The 21054-nt window shown below is 32.0% G+C and overlaps 4 protein-coding genes across 9 annotated transcripts; 2 read left to right on the top strand and 2 right to left on the bottom strand.

Annotated features, from left to right (window-relative positions):
* Window positions 1-3142: 3142 nt before the first annotated feature.
* On the bottom strand, window positions 3143-7124 carry LOC107418038 (squamosa promoter-binding-like protein 13A). 5 transcript variants are annotated; one of them, XM_048473847.2, is made up of 6 exons: window positions 6920-7124; window positions 6741-6797; window positions 5735-6075; window positions 5586-5632; window positions 4495-4628; window positions 3143-3976 (listed from the first exon to the last, which is right to left on the bottom strand). In XM_048473847.2, exons 3-6 carry the CDS (start codon window positions 5999-6001, stop codon window positions 3342-3344), a joined length of 1083 nt encoding a protein of 360 aa, XP_048329804.1. In that variant the 5' UTR covers window positions 6002-6075; window positions 6741-6797; window positions 6920-7124; the 3' UTR covers window positions 3143-3341. The 5 variants fall into 5 exon arrangements, with proteins under 5 accessions (XP_048329804.1, XP_024929791.1, XP_015882190.1 ...); XM_025074023.3 differs by having other exon boundaries at window positions 5586-6044; window positions 6920-7122; XM_016026704.4 differs by having other exon boundaries at window positions 5586-6075; window positions 6920-7121.
* Window positions 7125-11468: 4344 nt separating this feature from the next.
* On the top strand, window positions 11469-15741 carry LOC107418017 (SUMO-activating enzyme subunit 1B-1). Of its 2 annotated transcripts, none has more exons than XM_060814846.1 (11): window positions 11469-11589; window positions 11745-11840; window positions 11948-11999; window positions 12149-12344; window positions 12531-12624; window positions 12783-12834; window positions 13017-13067; window positions 14496-14562; window positions 14927-15030; window positions 15194-15298; window positions 15382-15741. In XM_060814846.1, the coding sequence occupies exons 2-11, from the start codon at window positions 11758-11760 to the stop codon at window positions 15493-15495; spliced, it is 918 nt and encodes a 305-aa protein (XP_060670829.1). In that variant the 5' UTR covers window positions 11469-11589; window positions 11745-11757; the 3' UTR covers window positions 15496-15741. The 2 variants fall into 2 exon arrangements, with proteins under 2 accessions (XP_060670829.1, XP_015882170.3); XM_016026684.4 differs by having other exon boundaries at window positions 11480-11589; window positions 12545-12624; window positions 12718-12834.
* Window positions 15742-17113: 1372 nt separating this feature from the next.
* Window positions 17114-18166, top strand: LOC125422489 (uncharacterized). Its single transcript, XM_048474382.2, has one exon. It carries the CDS (start codon window positions 17227-17229, stop codon window positions 18049-18051), a length of 825 nt encoding a protein of 274 aa, XP_048330339.2. The 5' UTR covers window positions 17114-17226; the 3' UTR covers window positions 18052-18166.
* A 1054-nt stretch (window positions 18167-19220) lies between these two features.
* LOC107418018 (probable WRKY transcription factor 75) lies at window positions 19221-21054 on the bottom strand. The gene is made up of 2 exons (XM_016026686.4): window positions 20485-21054; window positions 19221-19597 (listed from the first exon to the last, which is right to left on the bottom strand). The coding sequence occupies exons 1-2, from the start codon at window positions 20901-20903 to the stop codon at window positions 19420-19422; spliced, it is 597 nt and encodes a 198-aa protein (XP_015882172.3). The 5' UTR covers window positions 20904-21054; the 3' UTR covers window positions 19221-19419.

Raw genomic sequence — 21054 nt, 5'->3', positions numbered from 1 at the left:
TTGTGTGTGTGTGTGTGAGAATATTTTGTGGTTGTGCGTAAATCAGAAGCTTCAACAAGATGTTTCCTATTGAGTATTGACTAACAAACCAAATTAGGGGGGAAGATTATATTTTAATTTCGTACAGTGAGACAGACAAAGAATTCTTGTGTGAACATCGGCTGTGTTTTTTCATGAATTAAAATTTGTATTCAATTTGAAATTGTTTTTTTTTGAATATAGAATAGAAATGGGTTTGGAAGGTGTAAGACTTGAATTTTGAGATTGAGATTAAGTGGAAGGCAAGTAATTTAAAGCATTCACGTATAAAATGTAGAAAAAATAATATTTATCATTAGTAAAAACTGTCATCTATCGTAGTGGTTGCATATATATATATATATAATATATCTATTTGATAATTTAAAATAATAAAATATTTTTTTAAAAAATAATAAATTTTTTTTATTTTTAAAAATAGAATAAAAAAATTGATTTGGGATCTAGGCTAATAAAGATTAAAGTTAACAAATTTTGTTTTCTTGATCGATGGAACATATTTTTGAGCTCTGATTTTGTACTTGACTCTAAAATTTATATTATGAAAATCAGCATAAAAGATTATGTGTAATAATATGTCAATTTAAAGTAATAACATAATTTTTCAACATCATTTAATCATAAAGATTTTTTTAAAATATTGGATATGTATTTTGTTTCAAGAATTGTGTAATTTCTAAATTTATAATCACTGAAAGTGTTAATTAATTAATATTGCATGATTTGTTATTATTTTTTTTAGCTTCCATGCCTACGATAAAATATTTATTTTAATTACTTATATCATGTTTTTAATATTAAAATTAATATTATTTTTTCAGTTTTTAAATTGTATTAACGAGTGAAATTTAAAATTATATTTATTAATTATTAAATTTCGATAGATTCACAAATAAAATTTAATACATTAATACGTTACAAATTTCATATTTAACTATGTTTTAAATTTTAAATTATAACAAAAAAAAAAGATCAAATGTTAAAATTCTCAAATTACTTTGATTTGAAATATGAAGACTGACTTCTATAATATATATATATATATAAAATCTATTATGTAACTTTTGAAAGGTAGTGTTTCGTGCACCATTTTTGCTTTGTTATTTTGCAAGAAAGCTTTCATTATTCTCTACCAACTCCTTTGAAAAGATAAGACAATTTTAATCCCAAAATTATATTATTGTCTGGTAGAATTTAGATTGTGGAAAAGAAAGGGCCTTTGCCAAATACATTAATCAGGTCTAATTTGTCATGGACTAGGCGGCTAAATGTATGCACGAGATCAATCTATAGTTCATTGATCAATTTCTGACCACTTACCAAGTACTTTTTGCTTCCTTCCCTTTTTATTATTATTATTCCTTTTCTTTCCCCAGTGACGATAGTTTGGAACTGTTTCCAAATGGATTGAAAACTAGGCATGATTATAATTAACAAGACAGTGCCACAAATGCCAGTCATGCTACGGCAAGTTTGGTTCAGAGAAAACAGAAAATTTTCTTCCAAACATAGACTTTTATGGGTTACTTGTAAAGAAGGGAAGATCTCACAATGCCACGTATGTACATAAAATAATGACATTTGCAGGTAATCACAGAGGATAATATTTAATATATAGCACAGAAATTAGAAAATCAACCATCTTTTGCTGGCGACCCAATCCTTAACTTTGAACCCAAAAAAAATAAGATTTTTTTTTTCATTAAAGAAAAAAATAAAATAATTCCTGCAGATTCCAATTCTCTTAATCATATTCTACAGCTGTGGAGGTAGAGGAACATATGACATTTCTAGATAGACAGCTCCAAAGAAACGAAGACAGCAACAAGGGGTTCCTTCTTCTTCTTCTTCTTCCATAGATTCATGTCCAATTTGTTCAGGGAATATACTTGAATTTAGAGACAAGTACTGCAGCATTCAAGAAAAACAATATTGTGACATCTGAATCAATGAACATAAAAAGTACCATGAGATTTTTCTCCGTCCCTTTCAATTTATAAGAGCAACAGCGTCAAAGAAGTATAAACCATGCTATAATTTTTGGAATTATCCCAACTTGTGTACAAAAAAGAGCCAGCAGCATTACCTACAATCACTGTCTCCGCAGCCAAGGCATAATCTGCAAGATATTTGAGGTAAATCATATATAATCATAAGACTAAGCTGCCTGAAAAACAGCATACAGAGAATTTTGTCAAGAATTATAAATATGTTTACCAATTGAACATTTTTAATGTGTAAATGTCGAAATCATAACCAAGTAAAATCTTTTTTTTTTTTTTTTTTTGCATGTATTCTTTAACAAATTACTTTGCACAACAAGAAAAAGCATCCAAGGGATTATTCACCTTATATACTACATATATCAAAAACCAAAATGGTACTCATCTATCGTGGCCATAATAGTTTTTCGTGTCCGCATATTGATCCTACAAAACCAACCATTCAAAAACTAGAACTTATCCTGAAGCCAGAGGAAATTATCCTGTTGAGACTGAAAAAAACTGACTTACATCAAAGATCATAATACTAGCCAGCAACTCACAACCGGAACGGATGCTGTATAATTCCGTATATACATCAAAAACTTGTCTACCATGGTCCCTTCAGGTTCCTGATATTGGTAAATATATATATATATATATACAGTTTAAAAAAATGATTATTTTATAGGCATAGTCAATAAGGATATCCTCATTTTTTTACGCTTTATTATTAATAGGTAGACATTTTGCCAATAAAAATAATAATAATTAGAGTGTGGACCATGGCGGTAAATAACAACTACAAACTAAAATGCTGCCATTTCAATCCGGGGCGAGTAGTCACATAGTACCATGAAGTGATGGGTCGTTTTATGAAGTCCAAGAGCATCGTATCGATTGCAATACAGCAAACCACATAAACGGACTCGGCCTGAGATGCACTGTGTCATAGAAGCAGCTTAAGAAAACAGCAATTTTTCATGGAAAGATGGATAATGTAATAAGATGTAGCATCCACAACATACCATAATCATAAGATAAAATTTTTAAACAAAAAAATTATACCTTTTAGAGAGCTCACTATAAAACAAGACAGGATTTACAAAGAAAAATGAGGCTGATGTGAATAATGGAACCAAAGTAGTTACTGTTAGAAATGAAAGGAAATGACAGTTGTTCATCATGGTAGAGAAAAAATAATCCAACACTTGGATTTTTGGGCAGAAAAAAGTGATTCTCCAAAATCAAAATCAATGGCAAAGAGAATACAAATTACATTATGTTTAGCTGCATGATAAGCCTTGTAGCATCTTTTACTTAGTCCCAGTGAAAGGGAAGTGTTTGAGGAGCTTCATTCCCTTGGGACCCATCAGAACCCATGTGAAACATTCCTGGACAGTGAACTGATGCATCACTTCCATTAGAGACAAAAACAGAATCAATTGGCTCCAAACTGTTCCCATGGAGGCTGGGGGGTCCTACAGGGTGCACCAGAGAGATCGAGTTAGGCTGCACTATGTGTCTCAAACCTATCTCGGATGTCTGTGTCTGCGGTGATGACAGAAGAGAGAGAGCACAATCCGAGTCATGGATTTGTGTTGTTAACCTGTCACAGAACATTTTGCTCCTAGACCCTCCACCACTTTCTGATAAAGAAATGCTCCTCAGAAGGGGCTGGCAGACAGACACTTCAAGGGATGTTTGGTTGTTGAGTGTTGGAAGGTCATTGCCTAGTAAAACCCCGAGCTGCTTCCTTCCCTTATAGCTGCTGCTGCTACTGCTGGAAGAGGACCCAAGAAACAAGTTTTGTTTATCCAGCAGAGGTAGATTCGTGTGCTGGTTATGAAGCCCCGCATGATCTGCCTCGGTCTTGACAACTCCAGCCCAGCTGTGGTTCACAAGCGGGGTTGAGGAATATACAAGTGAAGTAGAAAATGGCAATAATTGGGTGCCTGCAAAATGAATTTAACATCATATCAATCTTTGCAGCTTCTTTTGGACATCAAATAGAGAATTCTTGATCGCAAACTAATATCAGATCACTTGCGCTAAAGCCATAATTGCAACGCTAATGTTTGGTCCTTCTCAATCAGTCTGCAATTTTACTACTTGAGTTTGCATGGTACGTAGTCTATTACATTTAATGCTACCACTCTTATACGTCTCTAACAATGTTCAGTTAAGTGATGGTATCCCTTCTTAGAATCTGAAACTAGAGTGATATCTAAAAGCAGGCAACAATTGCCATTTAGAAGTAGATATCACGGCCATCATGGAGATTGAAAGAGAAGCATCCCATCGAAGTTACCAGGTGGAAGTCACATCATTGGTCATTACTACATCAATTGTGACCATTAGCCAAGAAAACTGATAAAGAATTCAATTAAGTGGATGTTTGTTAAAGAGTTAGCAAGCAAATTATTGATCTATAAGTGTCTTTGTGTGCATTTGTGCCAATGCTGCAGCTAACCTTGGTAACTAGACAACAAAGCTCCTGTACGCGATAGTGGTTCTGGCTGGGGCTTCCTTCGTCTCCTGTTGTGTCCGTCAAGACGTTTCCTACAGCTTCTCTTTCCTTCATCAAATTCCTCCAGGGAATGGAACCTACCGAAAAGAAAAGGAATCTTGAGAAACTTAACAGTGATGAAGTCATGGAATAGAAGGGAATAATTCATGGGAAACTAAGAAGCTAATAAATAAAACAGGAATTGGTAGAATCTATTAAATGTGTTGTAAGCCTAGCAGAAAAACCAAATACAAAGATTCAGGAAAAACTATACAATTATAAGCATAAACAAACTGGAAATGGACAAAAGAGAAAAGGGGGAGGGGTGAGGCTGGTTTATAAAACCGACAGTAGACAGGCATTTCATTGTCACCATCTGATGCACCACTTAGCTAGTGACAAGTGCATTGGAAAACCATTAAAGCATTTAGAGCTGGCTCAGCAATAAGAACTCAATACAATAGAAACACTACAAAACATGTCAGAGGACTCAAGAAACCGTGGAACACTCTCCAGGACAAGGGTCAGAATCATTATTGTTCTTTTGGTGAATAGGAATCTAAATTGTCTATAAAGAATGGCAACAGCAAATTGCCCTCTGTAGCCTATTAAAACATTCAGATAATCTCTTTTTTACTCACAGTAAGAACCATTTTTTTTATGTTTTACCTTCTTAAAGAAACTCTAAAGTCCATGTCAAAGTTTGAATCTGGTATAATGCATAAACTGGACACATGACCTTAAACTGCGAAAACTTTACAGAACTTCACCACCACAATTCAAGAATTAAATGAAACAAATGAAGTCTATGGAACCTTATGACCATTCCTCAGATACCAAAATGAGAAATTAAAGGCAAGTTAATCAAAAGCGGCAGCAGAATGCTGAGGAAATGAAATAGCTAGTTTTAAAACTTTTGTTCACAATAAACCGAACGATTATCAAGACGAGATGAATCACATACCTTAACATATAGACTTAACTGAAAATTATGAATATGATTGCAATAGCTATGGCTCTAATGAATTGAAAGCACCAACACCAAAAGTTCGTACCTGCTGCACTGCTGGCAAAACCGTTGCGTATTGCCCCCAATTGTGACCTGAGGAGTTTTAGAGTGAAGCTCACAGACCTTATGGCGTCTATGGTAATCCCTACAAGTACTTAGATCAGCTTTACACCCATCAACAAGGCATGACACTACCTGAGATCCATTGTAAGCTCCTCGTGCCCTCTTCGATGATCCAGAAGGCGAAGATGTAGTTTTTGGGAGCCCAGGCTCCTTCCACATATCCAACAACTCATTGCCTGGATTACCCACTCGACCAAGCTTCAAATCAACTGAAAACTCCCCTTTGATAGTTCTATGTTCTCCACAGCTACTAGACCCATCAACAGAGTCTAAGGTGGGGAAAGTTTCTTGCTCTAAGTCAGTAAAATCCCAAGAAGGTGCTTTCAAGTTCCAGTCCATAAAAAAAACTCTGCTTAGAGTCCTTCTTCTACTTCTTCACAACCTAATCTACCCAATTAAATTAAGCTTCTTTGCTGTTTTTATCACCCATAAAGCACAAAAAACTTAGAAATTGCATGCTAATTATCATTGATAAACCGTTTAACACAGAATCCACTATGTCATAAGCAAAAATAGACAGAAGATTAAGTAGACAACCCAAATCATACAAAATTTCTATCATACAAAATTTCTATAAGTAGCTTATGGCTCTCAAATTTCGAACGAGCAAGAACAGAATTTCCCATATCAAACAACAATCTGAAACATTATCAGAAACCCAAATAAAATGAACACCAAAAAAAAAAAAGGTCCCAGTTCAAGCAAATTAGCTTTTATTTCATTCTCAAATTTCAAATACTATAATAAACTGCATACTTACAATAAAATATTGTAAGAAAAGCTAAACTTGCAGCTACGGGCATGGTAAAAAGCACATTGCAATTATTTTCTCCTAAAGATAAAAGCTAGAAACCCATATTGAAAAGTCAAGCTTTCTTTTTTTTTTTTTTTTTCAATTTAGTAATTTAATAATGACTAAGCGAAGCAGTTGCAGATATTGTTCCAAGGAATTGGGAAGCTAAAATTTGAGAAAGAGTACAATTCTTATCATAATATATATATATATTAAAAAAAATGAATAAATAAACAAACCAAAGACAGAGAGAGATAGAGAGAGCGGAAGAGAGAGAGAGAGTACCTATACAGACAAGTGCTGCAGAAGAAGAAAGGTATGCTCATTCCACCAATTTATTCACTGACATGGATTCCATTAATAACCAATAAAGTGGGTTGCCAATGAAAGAAGAAAATAAATAAAAATAATAATAATTAAAAATTAAAAGTGTAGGTTTAGAAGTGAAGAATCAGTTATCATACCCAGTCAGCAAAAATGGCATTGTGGGGATATCTACTAGAGAAAAATGGATAATGTCTTAAATTCAAGACTGGAAAAGCAAGATTAAAGAGATATTGGAAATTTAAAAAAAATAAAAACAAAAACAAAAACAAAAAAGGAGTTGGTAAGCAGCAGAAGAGAGAGAGAGAAGAACTCCAACGGAAGGAGGACCTAAAAGTGGGTAGATATTTTGTTATGTATATTTTTTTTCAAAGCTGAGTTTTACTTAAACTAATATTTTAATAATATTCTGTACATTATTTTACCAAATTTCCATTTTGAGGTTTGTTTGAAGCATACAAGTAGAGAAAAAGGATAATAGAGACAGGCTGTCTGTTGCTTTCAACTTTTGTGAACCATGAAAAAGAAGTACAAGGATGGATGCTATGCTTAGGACAAAGCATGTGGTATTGTGTTTCACATTTCATGGCATGTCTTTCTTTTTGGGTTTCTTTTACTTCAATTTTTGTGTGTAGAGCACTCTCTTCTCAAAGAGAGTAGCCCCAAAAAAGGCCAAAAAAAAAAAAAAACTAAACAAATAAATAAAAGAATAGTTTCTCTTTGGAAACCTAATCTTTAATAAAGTTGAATACCTTAAATTTTGAATTCAATTGGTTTGGGAAAAAAATCTTATAAATCATAATTTGTTCAAAACTATGTGCTTCTTTGATAATCCTTTATGATTATTTCTCTTATTGTGGGACCCTTAATGGGATTTTGAGTTTAATTATCGTTTAAGCTCAACAAAGTAGTAGTTTGAAAGCAGGTAATAAAAGAGGGAGGGAAAAAGGGAAGAGAAAGTGAGGGAAAATGATAGGTAAAATAGGAGTCCTACAACAAAAAGTATGGTAGGATGTCTAATATCTATCATGATGTACTTGAGGAAAATATTAAAATCGTGATTTTTTATTTTTTTATTTTTTTGGGGGACATTTTAATGCTTTCACATTTGAAGGCCCATTGCCGTGTTCACCTAGCAATAATGACATACAAGTTTGACTCAATATATTTATTTATTTTTGCGTACTTTTTGTTGAACAAAAATGGATATATTAGATTTTCTTTTTCTTTTTTTTTTAGCATAGAGAAAAAAGCTGCCGATTTTTCTTTTTTGGTGGACTTGTGTTGAATTCTAATCAAACTTTTATTTTATTTCTTTTTTTCTATATGCACGAGTTGCATGTTTATCACAAAAAAAAAAAAAAAAAAAAAACTGATTTTGCACATGAAAACAATATGATAAGCTCCTTTTTTCTTTGCTATTCCCACCCATTTATCTTCCCAAAGTGTTCCAATATGCAAATTATTACAACCATCTATGAATTATTTTAAATAAATAACACACTATATTATGCATTATATAATAAACAGTACAATATATTATCAACCATAAAAAGAAAAAAAAAAGTATTATAAAGTTTAATATGGGTTACAAATTATAGGGTTTTGACTTTTTAGCACCTATTCCTCTTTAATTATTAGATTTTTGCACCTTCTTTTATTTATTTATTATAATTATTATTATTTGTACACTTGGGTTCCCATTTGTTAGGAGCTTTGAAATATGCAGTGAAATTAATGCAACGATAATACAAATAAAATAAAAAAAGTTCAAAATCATATATGTCATAAAATTTATACACATTGTATCAATTACACTGCATGCTTAAAATTGTTAAAATTTAGATAAAAAATAGTTTAAAAACTAAAATTTATGAGAGATCAAAATTTAAAGACCACCGAAAAAAAAAAATCAGAGATCAAAAATGTGAAAATTTGATAATTGAATTGGATGAGCGCTAATTGCAAAATAAAATAATGCAAAATATACCAAATAACTGCATCATAGTGTATATTAAAAACCATACATTAATATTCTATTAGTTTATATTTAATAATATTTTTTTTAAATTACTTATATATAATTAAAATATTAATATATATAAATTTTAATATATTTTTTTGTTATATTTATTTGATATCAATGATATTACTATTCATGATATCCAATAAAATAAGAAAAAGAAAGGTAATAATTAGAGTAAATTTGGATATTAAAAAGATACTAAAATAAGAAAAAAAAAATACACAGAAAAAGGAGATGACGTGGGGAAATAAACATTTTAAAAGTATTCAAACAACAATCATGAATTCGTAAGGACCGACGACGTGGTGAAAGAGAGAGCGCGTGGAGCGTGGTGTTGGGTTGGGAAATTGAAATAATGGCGAAGGGAGTGGAATTAGTAATAAAAACAAATGGGTAGGGGTAAAAGAGTAAATGTAGAAGAGGGAGATTGGACAAGTGCCTTTAAAGGTGGAAACCAACCAAGAGAGAGAGAGCGAGAGAGTGTGGGTACAGGTGTAATTGGGAGTGTCAGTGGGACCCAAATAACTCTGTCTGTCGCCGTATGGAAACATTTCCTTTTATTTATTATATATATATATATGTAAATGTATACGCAACTAAGGATTAGTTATTTGACACGTGTCGAATTCCTTACCTCTCGTTTGTCCCCCCACGTCCGTTTGTCCAAGTGGAAAGGGTTTTTTCCGCTACGATCCAAAGTATGCAACACATCAATTGCTGTTGTCGGCACCATCAACCTTTATCCAATCCTGCCACCCCCTCGACCCCACCACTCCTCCATTTATTATTTATTTATTTATTTATTTATTTTAATATTTACTTGCCAATTTCTCTGTAATTACTTTAATCGGATTTGATTAGAGTAAAGATTAACATTTACAGTAGTTACATATGTATATTTTTTATAATTTAATAGTTGTAAATGTTTGTTTTTTTTTTTTTTTTTTGGATTATTTACCTTATCATTTCTGTTATTTCAATTACTCATTACTATTTAATGCCTTTAAATATTCAAATAAATATTTTTTTAAAGAATTTAAGTTTTACCATAATGTATTACATGAACAACAATAATTTTAAAAACGTAAAAATAATTGGTTTGTTTGTTTGACCCGTTTGCTTATTTAAAATTTTATTTATCTATATTTCAATTATATAAGTATGTTAACTAATTAATAATATATTAACAATGTTATTTAGTAAATGTTTTTAATGAACATTTTGGTGTGTTGTAATACATTATTAAATGAGTCTAGATAAATTCTTTTTTCCTTCTTTTTTTTTTTTTTTGTGAACAAAATTGGGTTGTTGGTGCATTATTGTTGTTTTTAATAATTTTCTGTTTGAATAAATGACATTAAATATTCATTTAAGCTCTTTGTTTTTATTTCACTTCTTGTTTGGATTCTACTGTATTCCATTAAATGTTACTGTGCAATGTGCATCATGGGTATTGTCTACATTCCATGTAGCAATAATATTATATGACCCTTAGAATTTCACCAAAGTCCTTCATTCAATGATTTGGTTTTTAAAAAGAATCAAATAGACAAACTATAATCGGTTCATCTATACTATTTGTTTAATATATATAGTTAAAATACTACAACAAAAATGATAACAAAAGGGGAAAAAAAAATTTTTTTTTCTATACATTCAAAATTAAAGCTAAAGCCTATTATATATGAAGGTAGATACATGATTGCATGAGATACAAGGTCTTCAACTTTATCATGAGTTTGTGATAGGGAATTGAACATCAAATTTCTATATTTCAATATGGTGCTGACCATGAGAAAATACCAAAACCAAGAAATTCAGCAACATGCAGGTAAAATTTTAAATCCCAAACTCAAATATTTTTTCACTTTTTCATCCACCATCCAAACAAAGCCAAAAGTTGAAAGTTATATACAGTATTACTAAATGATGGAATTCTCCTAGTGTAATTTATGTGTTTTATCTGTATATATATATATATATATATTTTTTTTTTTTTTACCTAGTGATTGTGATTTTGTAAAAGTTGCTTGAATGAACAGGTTTGAAAGCATTGCTGTGCATTGTGGATGAAGCAAAAATAAAGCATAATATTCTTTCAAGGAATGAGTTACTACTGATTCCAGTTTTCTCTAGGCATGTTACTGCTTAATCTATTTTTCCCCCCTTTTATTATTTTCTTTCTCTTTTAAGGTTGGCATCTTGTTTAATTCCCAAAACACAAATAATCCTCAAACTTCATGATTCTTAAGTAATTAAACAACTTGTTTTCTTGAATAATACTTTTCACTTTGTTAAAAAGTGGTGGCACACAGTAAGAATTAAACCAAATTTTACAATTCAAACTCTAAAATTTTAAATGAAAATGTTGAGGTAATGTATGAGTAAAAGAGATTACTTATTAATCCCCAAATTCCACCATGAAAATATCAAATATGGATTCAAATTTACCATCATATTATAAATCCCCAAGAAAGGTAATCTCAATACATTTAAATACAAGAAAAAGGTTAAAATTAAAATTCAAAGGCACTTTCTTTTGGGTTTCTTTTTGCAAATTTCCAACCTTCTGGCCCAGTTGAATGGAAAATAAAATAAAGGGAGCCCAAAATCCAAAGTCAAGTTTCAGTACCAAAATTCCCAAAGCAAAAAAAGAATAATAATAAAAGAATATTGCATCGTAACCCCCGAATTTATTTAATATTCCTCAGTGCCCCCACACTTTTTTACAAATTTTGAATTACTGCACCTTCAGCTTCTCAGTGTTTTCGTACCTGGTACAGTGTAAGTTTTGTGTTTTCTCAGCATTAGGGTTTTAAATTTTTCTGTTTTACTTCCATTTTTGCTTAATTATGTTTTAGGGTTTTCCTTACACAGGCAAATACCCATTGGGGTTTGCTGTAATTAGGAGCTGAAAATCGTGAATTTGTGGAAAACAGGTTGAAGTTGGGAATGGACGGCGAGGAGTTGACCGAGCAGGAGACTGCACTTTACGATCGCCAAATTAGGGTTTGGGGTGCTGATGCTCAAAGAAGGTACATAACACACTTACAAATATTGGTAAAAATTTTACACTTTTTCCATTTGGGTTCTTTGTGTCGCTGTTTAATTACATATGGTTCTTTTATTTTTCTTGTTTTAGATTGAGCAAAGCACATATACTAGTATGTGGAATGAAAGGGACTATAGCAGAGGTAAAAATTGAAGTTTGAATAAAAATACAATTTTTTTAAAAAAATTATTATATAGCCTTGTTAATTTTTTATTTTGTGGGTTTTTGTTACTGTTCAATATTTACTCTTTAAATTATTTTTCAATTTTGCTACATTACTTGGTCGAGTAGTTTTGCAAGAATATTGTGCTGGCGGGTATTGGAAGCTTGACTTTGGTGGATGATCGAGTAGTGACAGAAGAAGCGCTTTCAGCTAACTTTTTGATACCTCTTGATGAAAATGTGTATGCTGGGAAAACTCTAGCTGAGCTTTGTTGTGATTCTCTGAAAGATTTTAATCCGATGGTTCGAGTTTCTGTGGAAAAAGGTATACCGTAGTGCCTTGTCAAATTTCTTGAGTTTTCAAATGAATGTCATTACACTGATCCCATTTTGTAACTCTCATTTTCTAATCATAGATTAAGTCTTTTTTTCTGAGTTTTCAAACGAATATTATTACACTGATTTTATAACTCTTGTTTTCTAATTATAGATTAAATAAACTGAATCCCAGATTGCTCTTCTCAGGTGACTTATCAAGCTTCGGTGGAGAATTTTATAGTAAGTTTGATGTTGTTGTGGTATCCTGCTGTTCCTTCACTACTAAGGTACTTCTATTACCCTACGTTTTCTGTGTGCGGTATTTCCACTTCCACATTTTTCTCTATCCATGTTTGTTTACTTTGATGCTTCCAATGCAGAAACTGATTAATGAAAAGTGCAGAAAATTATCTAAGCGTATAGCATTTTACTCTGTTGATTGTAGAGACTCTTGTGGTGAAATTTTTGTTGACCTTCAACTTCATACTTATTCAAAGGTGATCAGCTTATGTAACTTTTCATTGTTTTTCATGATCTCTTAATATCTTAGCTTCATGTGCTATGTTCCTTCATCACTAAATATTTTGGACAAGCTTTGAGTCGTTCATTTTTACTAAAATGATTTTGACAATAGAACCTGTACTCATATTTTATTGTTTCTTCAATCTCTTTTTGACAGAAAAAACTTGAGGAAACTATTGAATGCCAACTACAATATTCCAGTTTTGAGGTAGGACTCTTTATTTTGTGTTCAGTATAAAATTTGTATTTTGGAATGTAACTTAGCTATTAATTCATTCTTGAAGAATATTGCTAGTTTATTTCTATCGTTTCTTTTCTCGGATAAGGTTGGGGGTTGGTATTGATGATAAGTCCAGACATGGAAAGGTTTATCTGTTCTTATCAATGTTTTTAAAATCACCAGAGGTGTATGCCTTGAGGCTGGTCTCAAGGCGGGGCGCTGGTTTCCTGAGTTGAGGCTATAGCCTCGACCCTTCCAAGTGAGGCTTTCACCTTCAAGATATGAGGCGGTATGCCTACAGGCTTAAGCCTTGAGGCTATTGAGGCGTAAGCCTCAGTTTTTCACGTGTTTTAAATAAATTTTGGGTGGGTATTGGATGTTGTCAAGTTGACCCACATGTGACTTTTAGGTTTCAAGCAAACTTAAAATAAAAGAGAGGATGAAAAAAAAAAAAAAAATGAAGAGATGAAGGGAAGAATGGATCTGCTGTGGATGTGACTTCCTATATTCTTCATAATTAACTTTTTTTATTATGAATATTATGGGATTTCATTAGTAATTTTATATTTTATATTTTTTTAATCAAAATTGAGGCATAACCGCCTCGAGGCTTATGCCTTGCCTCACTTGGGCAAAACACCTCAAATGCGCCTTAGGACTTTTAAAACAGTGGTTCTTATGATTTCTTGCATCAAATTAGTGGGGTTCTTTGAATTGAGCTTCTCTTCTGTTTTAATGGAAAGCCAGGGAGGATAGTATACTGTGGGGACTGAATTTCTTATCCCACTTTCCCATTTTAGTGCCCAACCAACACCATTCAAAGAAAATCAACCCCATTCCAAGAGTATTGACTAACGACCCACAAGAGGAAACCCATTATGAGACCACACACTCTCCTCATTTTACAAATTTAATATTGCTTGTGAAATATGTAAAGTAATTGTACCATAACCATGCTTCTAACTTAATTTTGCATAAAGATGCCCTTGAGTTCTTCTGTTCAAAAGACTATATGATACAGAAGTTATTTGTACAAAACAGGCCCTACCTACAAGGTGTTCTTATGGATGACATTTGAATTTATGTAATAGATATTTTGAAAATGTTTCACTTTAAAATTGATATTTCTTGTTCAATTCCTCTCCCTCCCCACCCCCCCTCTCTAATTGTGTCAACAAGAAAAATTAGATAGAATATCTACTGTGCAATAATCTGTTTTTTAATTTTATTTTTCCCCATGAAATAGTGTCAGTTTTTCCTTAAAGATATGGTGTCATTGCTATTTACTATCAGGGTAAGATGTATGAATGGGATCTCTTGCTTGTAATAAAAAAAAGACCTTTTAATGTTACTTTATGTTTGTGGGTTTGCATAACAAATATTTGTTATTTATTTGGATTGCTCTTTTTCCTTCAGGAAGCAATTTCAGTACCTTGGAAAATACTTCCCAGGAAAGTGTCAAAGCTGTACTTTGCTTTGAGAGGTGGGTTGATTCGTAGTCATTACCATATTGATTTTAGGAAGAATTATATATGTTTACATGTAGTATAAAGGAAGAGATTTCAGCTAATGAAATAGCCAAGTAGGAAATGCATTGGGTGGTAAAGTAACTGGTGACAGCACCTTATTTGTGTCCTTCAAGTTGCATCTATCTAGGTTGTATACTTTTCTACTCCTCCTGCCATCCTGTAGTTATGCTGCGCCTTGCACTTGACTCTTAGGATGGAGACTGCACTGTCTTAATTTTTCGTGTACAAAACCTTTTACCCATAATACAGTCCCTTAAGAAGTATTTGGTTGCCTGTTTACATAGAAGACTCATCTGGGTTAGCCTCCTTTTTTTGCAGTAATAGAAAGATTTGAGGAGGCTGAGGGACGCAATCCTGGGGAAGTTTCAATTGCAGATCTTCCTAGCGTTCTGAAGTTGAAAAAGGAGCTCTGTGATGAACACGTACAGCATCTTTTCTTTTTGTTGTTCTTCTTATATATATATATACACACACACATACATGCACATATATATATATATATATATTTCCTTCGTTTTTCTCTTGAATTTGGTTTATGATACTGGTGATCGTATTCTTAATGTTACTTCTCTATTGACATTGTAGTCACTCAATGAGTCTCATATTCCTGATGCACTCCTAGAAAGATTGGTGTCGAGTACAAGAGAATTCCCTCCAGTTTGTGCCATTCTTGGTGGAATCCTTGGGCAGGTACCATATAATTTCATCAACCATAAGCACATGAAATGCGCAAATGACATTATATATTAACATGGTTGCTTTGAACTTCCCAGGAGGTCATCAAAGGTATATCAGGCAAAGGAGATCCCTTGAAGAATTTCTTCTTCTTCGATGCAATGGACGGAAAGGGCTTAATAGAGGACATTTCAAACTCTGCTGGAAGCTGAGCATCCAAACTGCCATTTAGAAAAGTAGAAAATTTTATTAGTATTCCAGGAGAAACTGACCCCTTTCCATGTATTTGACCATATTTTGTACTGAAGGTGGAGAATATTTGACATTTTTTTTTTTTTGTTTTTTTGCTTTCTATTCAAACTCTCACAGTAATTGAGCATGATTTTATTTGCCAATGCGATATACAATTACAACATTTGACATATGATTGATAATGGGTACACAAATTTGGATTTTTATTTCTGCTTTCACGTGTTTATCAATTATTCAATTATTCGAGAGAGGCAGTCTACTTCAAAATCATCAGGGATGACGAAGCAGTGATAATGACAGTCTTGGGAAGAAAACAAATCTAGCCGTCCTAAAAGTACAGGAATGTGCCAATGAAAACATCCCCATTGTTGCATATAATTCCAATTTTGTGATCTGAGAATATACTAAACAAATGGGTTTTTGTCAAGATGTTGAATTGCAACCTCCCTAGTACCCTGTATTGTTAACATAATGAGCCATTGTATTGCCTTAAAGGGTAATTTTATTAATCTGGTTATTTTGGACCATGTGGAAAAACCAGGGTTTGATTGTTAAAGACTGATATAATTCAAATTCTCACACCGCAAAGAGACACATTATGGTCTTGACCCATTTTTTTGTGGTTATGGCTTATGAGTGGTGGGGGAGAAGAAATTAGTTTGTCTGCTGATAAAGTTAAAGATGGAAGGAGGAAAAAAAATATTATGACTCTAGTTCCATAGACCGATTCTAAACTTAGTTAAAAGAGAGTATAAAAAAATGTCCCACACATATATATTGGAATAATAAATTGGTAAAGATAATTATTAATTACAGGAAATTTTTGATTTTGTTGATCCTGTGACGATTATGGTTAATTATATTTTTAAGAATGTCCAGCCAGATTGTAAATTATTGTAACTCATTTAAATTTACTTGTTAATGTTAGTTGGTAAAATTTCATTTTGTTTTTCTCTTTTATTGGGTACCAAGTCAGTTTTTTTTGCTGGAAAATATTTATCTTCAACTTTTTTGGTGAAATTATATATATGTTCAGGAACAATGGCTAATTAAGTTAAAGGCTCGAATTCAGCTCTAAAATGGTGAAAAAGAAAACTTTTCCACACCTTCATATGGTTCAGAACGAAAAGGAGGAAGGACAATTATAAAACCAAAAAAGGGGTTTTTTTTTTTTTTTTTTTTTTTTTTTTTTGTCCCCTCCTAAACCAGTAACTAAAAAGCAATAAAAAAGCGAAAGAAAATAACGGGTAAGGTACCAATTCTAGGAACATAAAGAGAAAAAGTAACATTGGCGTGGTTTATAATTAACAAGGTGATTAATTATTATGAATTTATGATATTTTCCTTAAAAAAAATCTGATTAATGGTCTAGATTTTTTCCCATTACCAAAATCATAGACACAGATTCCTCTACTTAAATCCCAACAACTCCAAGATCAAAATTTGAAAAAAAAAAAAAGAAAAAAAGAAAAAAAAAAGGGGGTATTTGATTATTATAAGAACGTGGGGAAGTTTATTTTTCCTTTTTTTTTTTTTTTGTCCCACTGTAAAGGCAAATTTTGACTACCTTTCAAACTCGAAAGCAATAACCCATCAAACTCTTATCCTTCATTCAAAAATCCCAACAATTTTTTTTCTTTTTATTATAGAATGAGAAATAAAGAAAGGTGAAAAAAAAGGTCGACCCCACCATGGAAAGCTCACAATTAGCAAAAGAAAACCAAAATGTGGAAAAACTGCACCAGCAATTCATGAATTTGCAACAAGATTGGGACTCTTTCAAACAGTCTAACCCAAAAACAAAGCGCAGATATTCATATTCTTCATCAGCAAATCATTCAAACTCCATGGTCAGAAATCTGCAACTCCTAGACACTTCACCAAGAAACCTAATGTCTTCTCTTCAGAGTAGTGCAATTTCTCCATTAGAAGGGGCATGGAAGGTGAGGACCAATGATTTGGCAGTGCAAGAGATTATCAGAGAGAGAAGGGAAGCCATTAAAAGTGGTAAGTTAAAGGGTAGGAGACTCTTTCAGGGTTTTGATAATGAAAATGTTGAAATGGGTTTTGAACCAGAACAAGAAGAAGAAGAAGAAGATTTTAGAGTACTCTGTGATTGGAATGGTTTTGTTCAAGAAAGTGAAGTGAGATCAATGTCTTTCAATGATTCAGATGGTGATGGAATTGAATCTGATGCAAACCCTTTTCGTTTACAGGGCTGTTCTTCTTCTTCAAGATCATCAATTTCATCTTCTCTGTCTCTGTCTGGTACGAAATCTGAGAGAAAAAAACATGGTGAAGGAGTGGTGGAAGGTCGTGTGAAAGAGGAAAATGATAGCAAAAATGGTGGAGATGGAAACTGGGGAAGGAAGTCAAGGAACATGGTTTTGAAGAGTAATTGGGTTGCTTTTATTTTCTTTGTACTTGCAATTTGCATTATTAGAATTTTTGGTGGTCGATTTGGATATGGATATGGTGATGAAAGTCAGGATAAGGTGATTTTGATACCAACATGAGTATCTTTTTTTTCGATCATCTTTTTCTTATGTAGAGACTTTAATTACATGATCTTTGTTAATCTTCTTAATTTTGTGTATAATCTTTTTTCCGTTACATATATTCAATCATAATGGCTAGCTGAGTATATTTATTAGCTGTTATTTACTTTTTATGTTTGATCTTTTCTTCAGAATGGTGAGCTGTTTTAATCATTCATTATAATTAGCAAGATAAGGATGTGATCATTAACCTTCACAAATAATTAAATATTTTTTATTTCAAAATTAATCTGGCTAAGAAACAGTAAGTGGTTTAGTTTGTGGAGGGGAAAATTTCATCAAGCTAAAAGTTTAAAGTTTGAACCTAGATCGTGGTTTTATCATTGGACTAAGCCTAAGAATATGTTGTATAGCTTAATTATTAGATATTACAAATTATTTACTGGTCTGCTTGTGCTTGGTGGTTTTTTTGATAAGTAATAATCCAACAATAGAACTGCAAGTCTGCAAGGCCCATTCGTTAGCTTTGAGCCCTTACTCATGGTTAATTTCTAAATGCTTAAATTATGAAGGCATAGCAAGTAGTATAAATAAAAACTTATTAAATACAGAATATGAATTAATACAGACCAAAAATTGCTCCTATGATTTATAAGACCATTCTGAAATTTCAAAATCATAAATTTAGAGAAGAAATTGAAAAATAGTTTAAATCTAATTAATGTTTATATATAGAAATTGAAAGTGACTTTGGAACTTTTTATGACTTGTGAGCTGATCAATTTTCGAATAGTAAACTATTGTACAAAAATGAAAAGTACATTTGTTGCCAGGTTTTGTTTCTTATATGCATAATCATTCACTAGAAAATTGTAGACCAAATTAATTCCTTGGAGATAAAACATTTATTCCAATTTCACAAAACTCTATTTACTAAGTGCAAATTGACGTTATCGTTGGAGTGAGAAATTTTACATTTGCTCAAAGATAATCATGACATTAGAGGGTGGTCATGATCCTCCTTCCATACCTCCTTCTGCCTATTCCCAAGACTTTTTCCAATAGTCCAAGAAATAAATCATGTGCCAAGAGAAAAAAAAAAAAAAACAAAAAAAAAATGAAAAATGAAAAAAAGGAGTCTGAAAAGTAGAAGTTAAAGTGACAAAAATAGTTCTGCAAAATGAAAATTTTCAACCTTCTCCAGATCAGAAAATATTCTGGAGCTCTATGATATATAACTGTAAAGGCCAAAATGACAAAATTTCTATATTATCATTTCTTCAAAGTATACAATATAAATATTGTATGTAGTTTCATCCATTTCCATCTATAAAGCAAAGTGATTATCATCCTCCAAGTTTTGTGATACTGAATTAATATATTACTTCAGAAAGTAGCATATGTTTGCATTTGCTTCAATATTTCATCGAAATTCTCAGCAGACTTCTCAATCGGATGTGTATGAATTCCTTCATATGTTGTCACTACAACCTCTTCATCTTTTGAAAGTCGCTGGATTTGCTTCTTGACATTGCATCCTCGATGAGTACACCTGTAATAACTTCTGCAGAAAAAAATAAATGAATTGAATCAAAATCATAACTTATTTACTCATGACCATAAAGAACCAATTTTCAAAGCATCAAAGTAAAAGATAATCTTTATTTTTATTTTTTAAGGGTTTTTTTCATTCTCGAATGGCTGCACATATCCTTGCTTTTATTATGTAAAATATAGAACAGATAGAGAAAGGAGAAATTAGAGAGGATAGGTTTGTGACAAACATTATATATGTGTACCTTTGTTTTTACCCTTGTCAGCAATGAAACCCCTCTTCAAAGTATATAGAAGAACTATGTGAATCTATCTTGATTGTGTGTTTGAATAATCATCAAAGATATACCAATCTCTCCGACGCCTATTTGACAAATCTCTCTTCAAATTCTTGATTACTTTATACAGTGAGGATTATGTAGTGCTAAGATTGTGTATAAGTTGCATAGGAAAGAGGCTAAAAGGTTATCTTAGAATGCTTAAACTTGTCCATGAAAGATGACTCTAACACAATTAACAATGCAACAAAAATTATGATAAAGGATTCTTACATATACCTAAAAGGCTAGAATGAATTAGATTAATCCTATGAATGGTATCCTAATTCATAATGGAAAAGTGCAATTGAATGTTGTTACTCAATGAGGATTTTCAACCAAGTAAACATATATTTAGCAGTGTGTTCTTTTCAGTGAACTATACGGTTTATTTCCACTGAGTTAAGCAAAAAACACAGAAAATAATGATGGTGGGTCTACGTGAAAAGATATTCCACTATGTCCAGATTCCATAATAAGTACCAAAATCAAAAACCCACCATATAAAACTAATGATTACGAAGATTAAGAAGATAATATGTATATATATATATGTATATGCACACACATAAATACTAACCTAGGGAAATTGCTGTTCTTCACAGTTTTCTGCCCATATTTTCTCCATCGATACCCATCATCAAGTATATCAACCTGACTCCTTGTTTGAAATGCATATTTGTGCTTCTTCATCATCATCTTATCACTTAATTCTTTCTTTCCCGATGACGATTTCGTCTTGCTCGAAGGACGACCAGAGCTTCCACTTTCCAACTTGTTATTAGCATCCACATGATCTTCTTGAATCATATGATGATGATGCTGATGATGAAGATCAAATTTAGATTCTCTCACTCCCATCTGATCTGTAGTATTATTATTCCCAAGAAAATGAGTAAACATACGACCATTGTTTTCCATGTTCAATATAGCTGAAGAAGCAGGAGAGACTACCGATGGTGGAGTTGAAGAAGAAAGAAGCATATGGTAATTCTCCATATGATCAGAAAAAAACGCAAAAGAAGATGAATTTGCTAAGGGAATATTCAAGAAGTAAAAGTATTTGCTCAAAAGAAAAAGATAGTATATTTATATATATATACATATATGTGTGTGTATGTGTGTGTAAAGGGAATGAAAAGGAAAAAAT

This window comes from Ziziphus jujuba, chromosome 2, assembly GCF_031755915.1.
Source record: "Ziziphus jujuba cultivar Dongzao chromosome 2, ASM3175591v1".
Classification (NCBI taxonomy): domain Eukaryota; kingdom Viridiplantae; phylum Streptophyta; class Magnoliopsida; order Rosales; family Rhamnaceae; genus Ziziphus; species Ziziphus jujuba.
This window is presented reverse-complemented; position numbering and strand designations above follow the sequence as displayed.

Coding starts and splice junctions, on each gene's coding strand:
- LOC125422489 (XM_048474382.2), top strand. CDS start 17,227: ATGGAAAGCTCACAATTAGCAAAAGAAAACCAAAATGTGGAAAAACTG.
- LOC107418038 (XM_025074023.3), bottom strand. CDS start 6,001: ATGGACTGGAACTTGAAAGCACCTTCTTGGGATTTTACTGACTTAGAG. Junction 4,629..5,585: donor TTTTGCCAGCAGTGCAGCAG/GTACGAACTTTT, acceptor TCTTTTCGGTAG/GTTCCATTCCCTGGAGGAAT. Junction 3,977..4,494: donor TTTGTTGTCTAGTTACCAAG/GTTAGCTGCAGC, acceptor TTCATTTTGCAG/GCACCCAATTATTGCCATTT.
- LOC107418018 (XM_016026686.4), bottom strand. CDS start 20,903: ATGGAGAATTACCATATGCTTCTTTCTTCTTCAACTCCACCATCGGTA. Junction 19,598..20,484: donor AAGAACAGCAATTTCCCTAG/GTTAGTATTTAT, acceptor TTTTTTCTGCAG/AAGTTATTACAGGTGTACTC.
- LOC107418017 (XM_016026684.4), top strand. CDS start 11,758: ATGGACGGCGAGGAGTTGACCGAGCAGGAGACTGCACTTTACGATCGC. Junction 11,841..11,947: donor GGTGCTGATGCTCAAAGAAG/GTACATAACACA, acceptor TTCTTGTTTTAG/ATTGAGCAAAGCACATATAC. Junction 12,000..12,148: donor TGAAAGGGACTATAGCAGAG/GTAAAAATTGAA, acceptor TTGGTCGAGTAG/TTTTGCAAGAATATTGTGCT.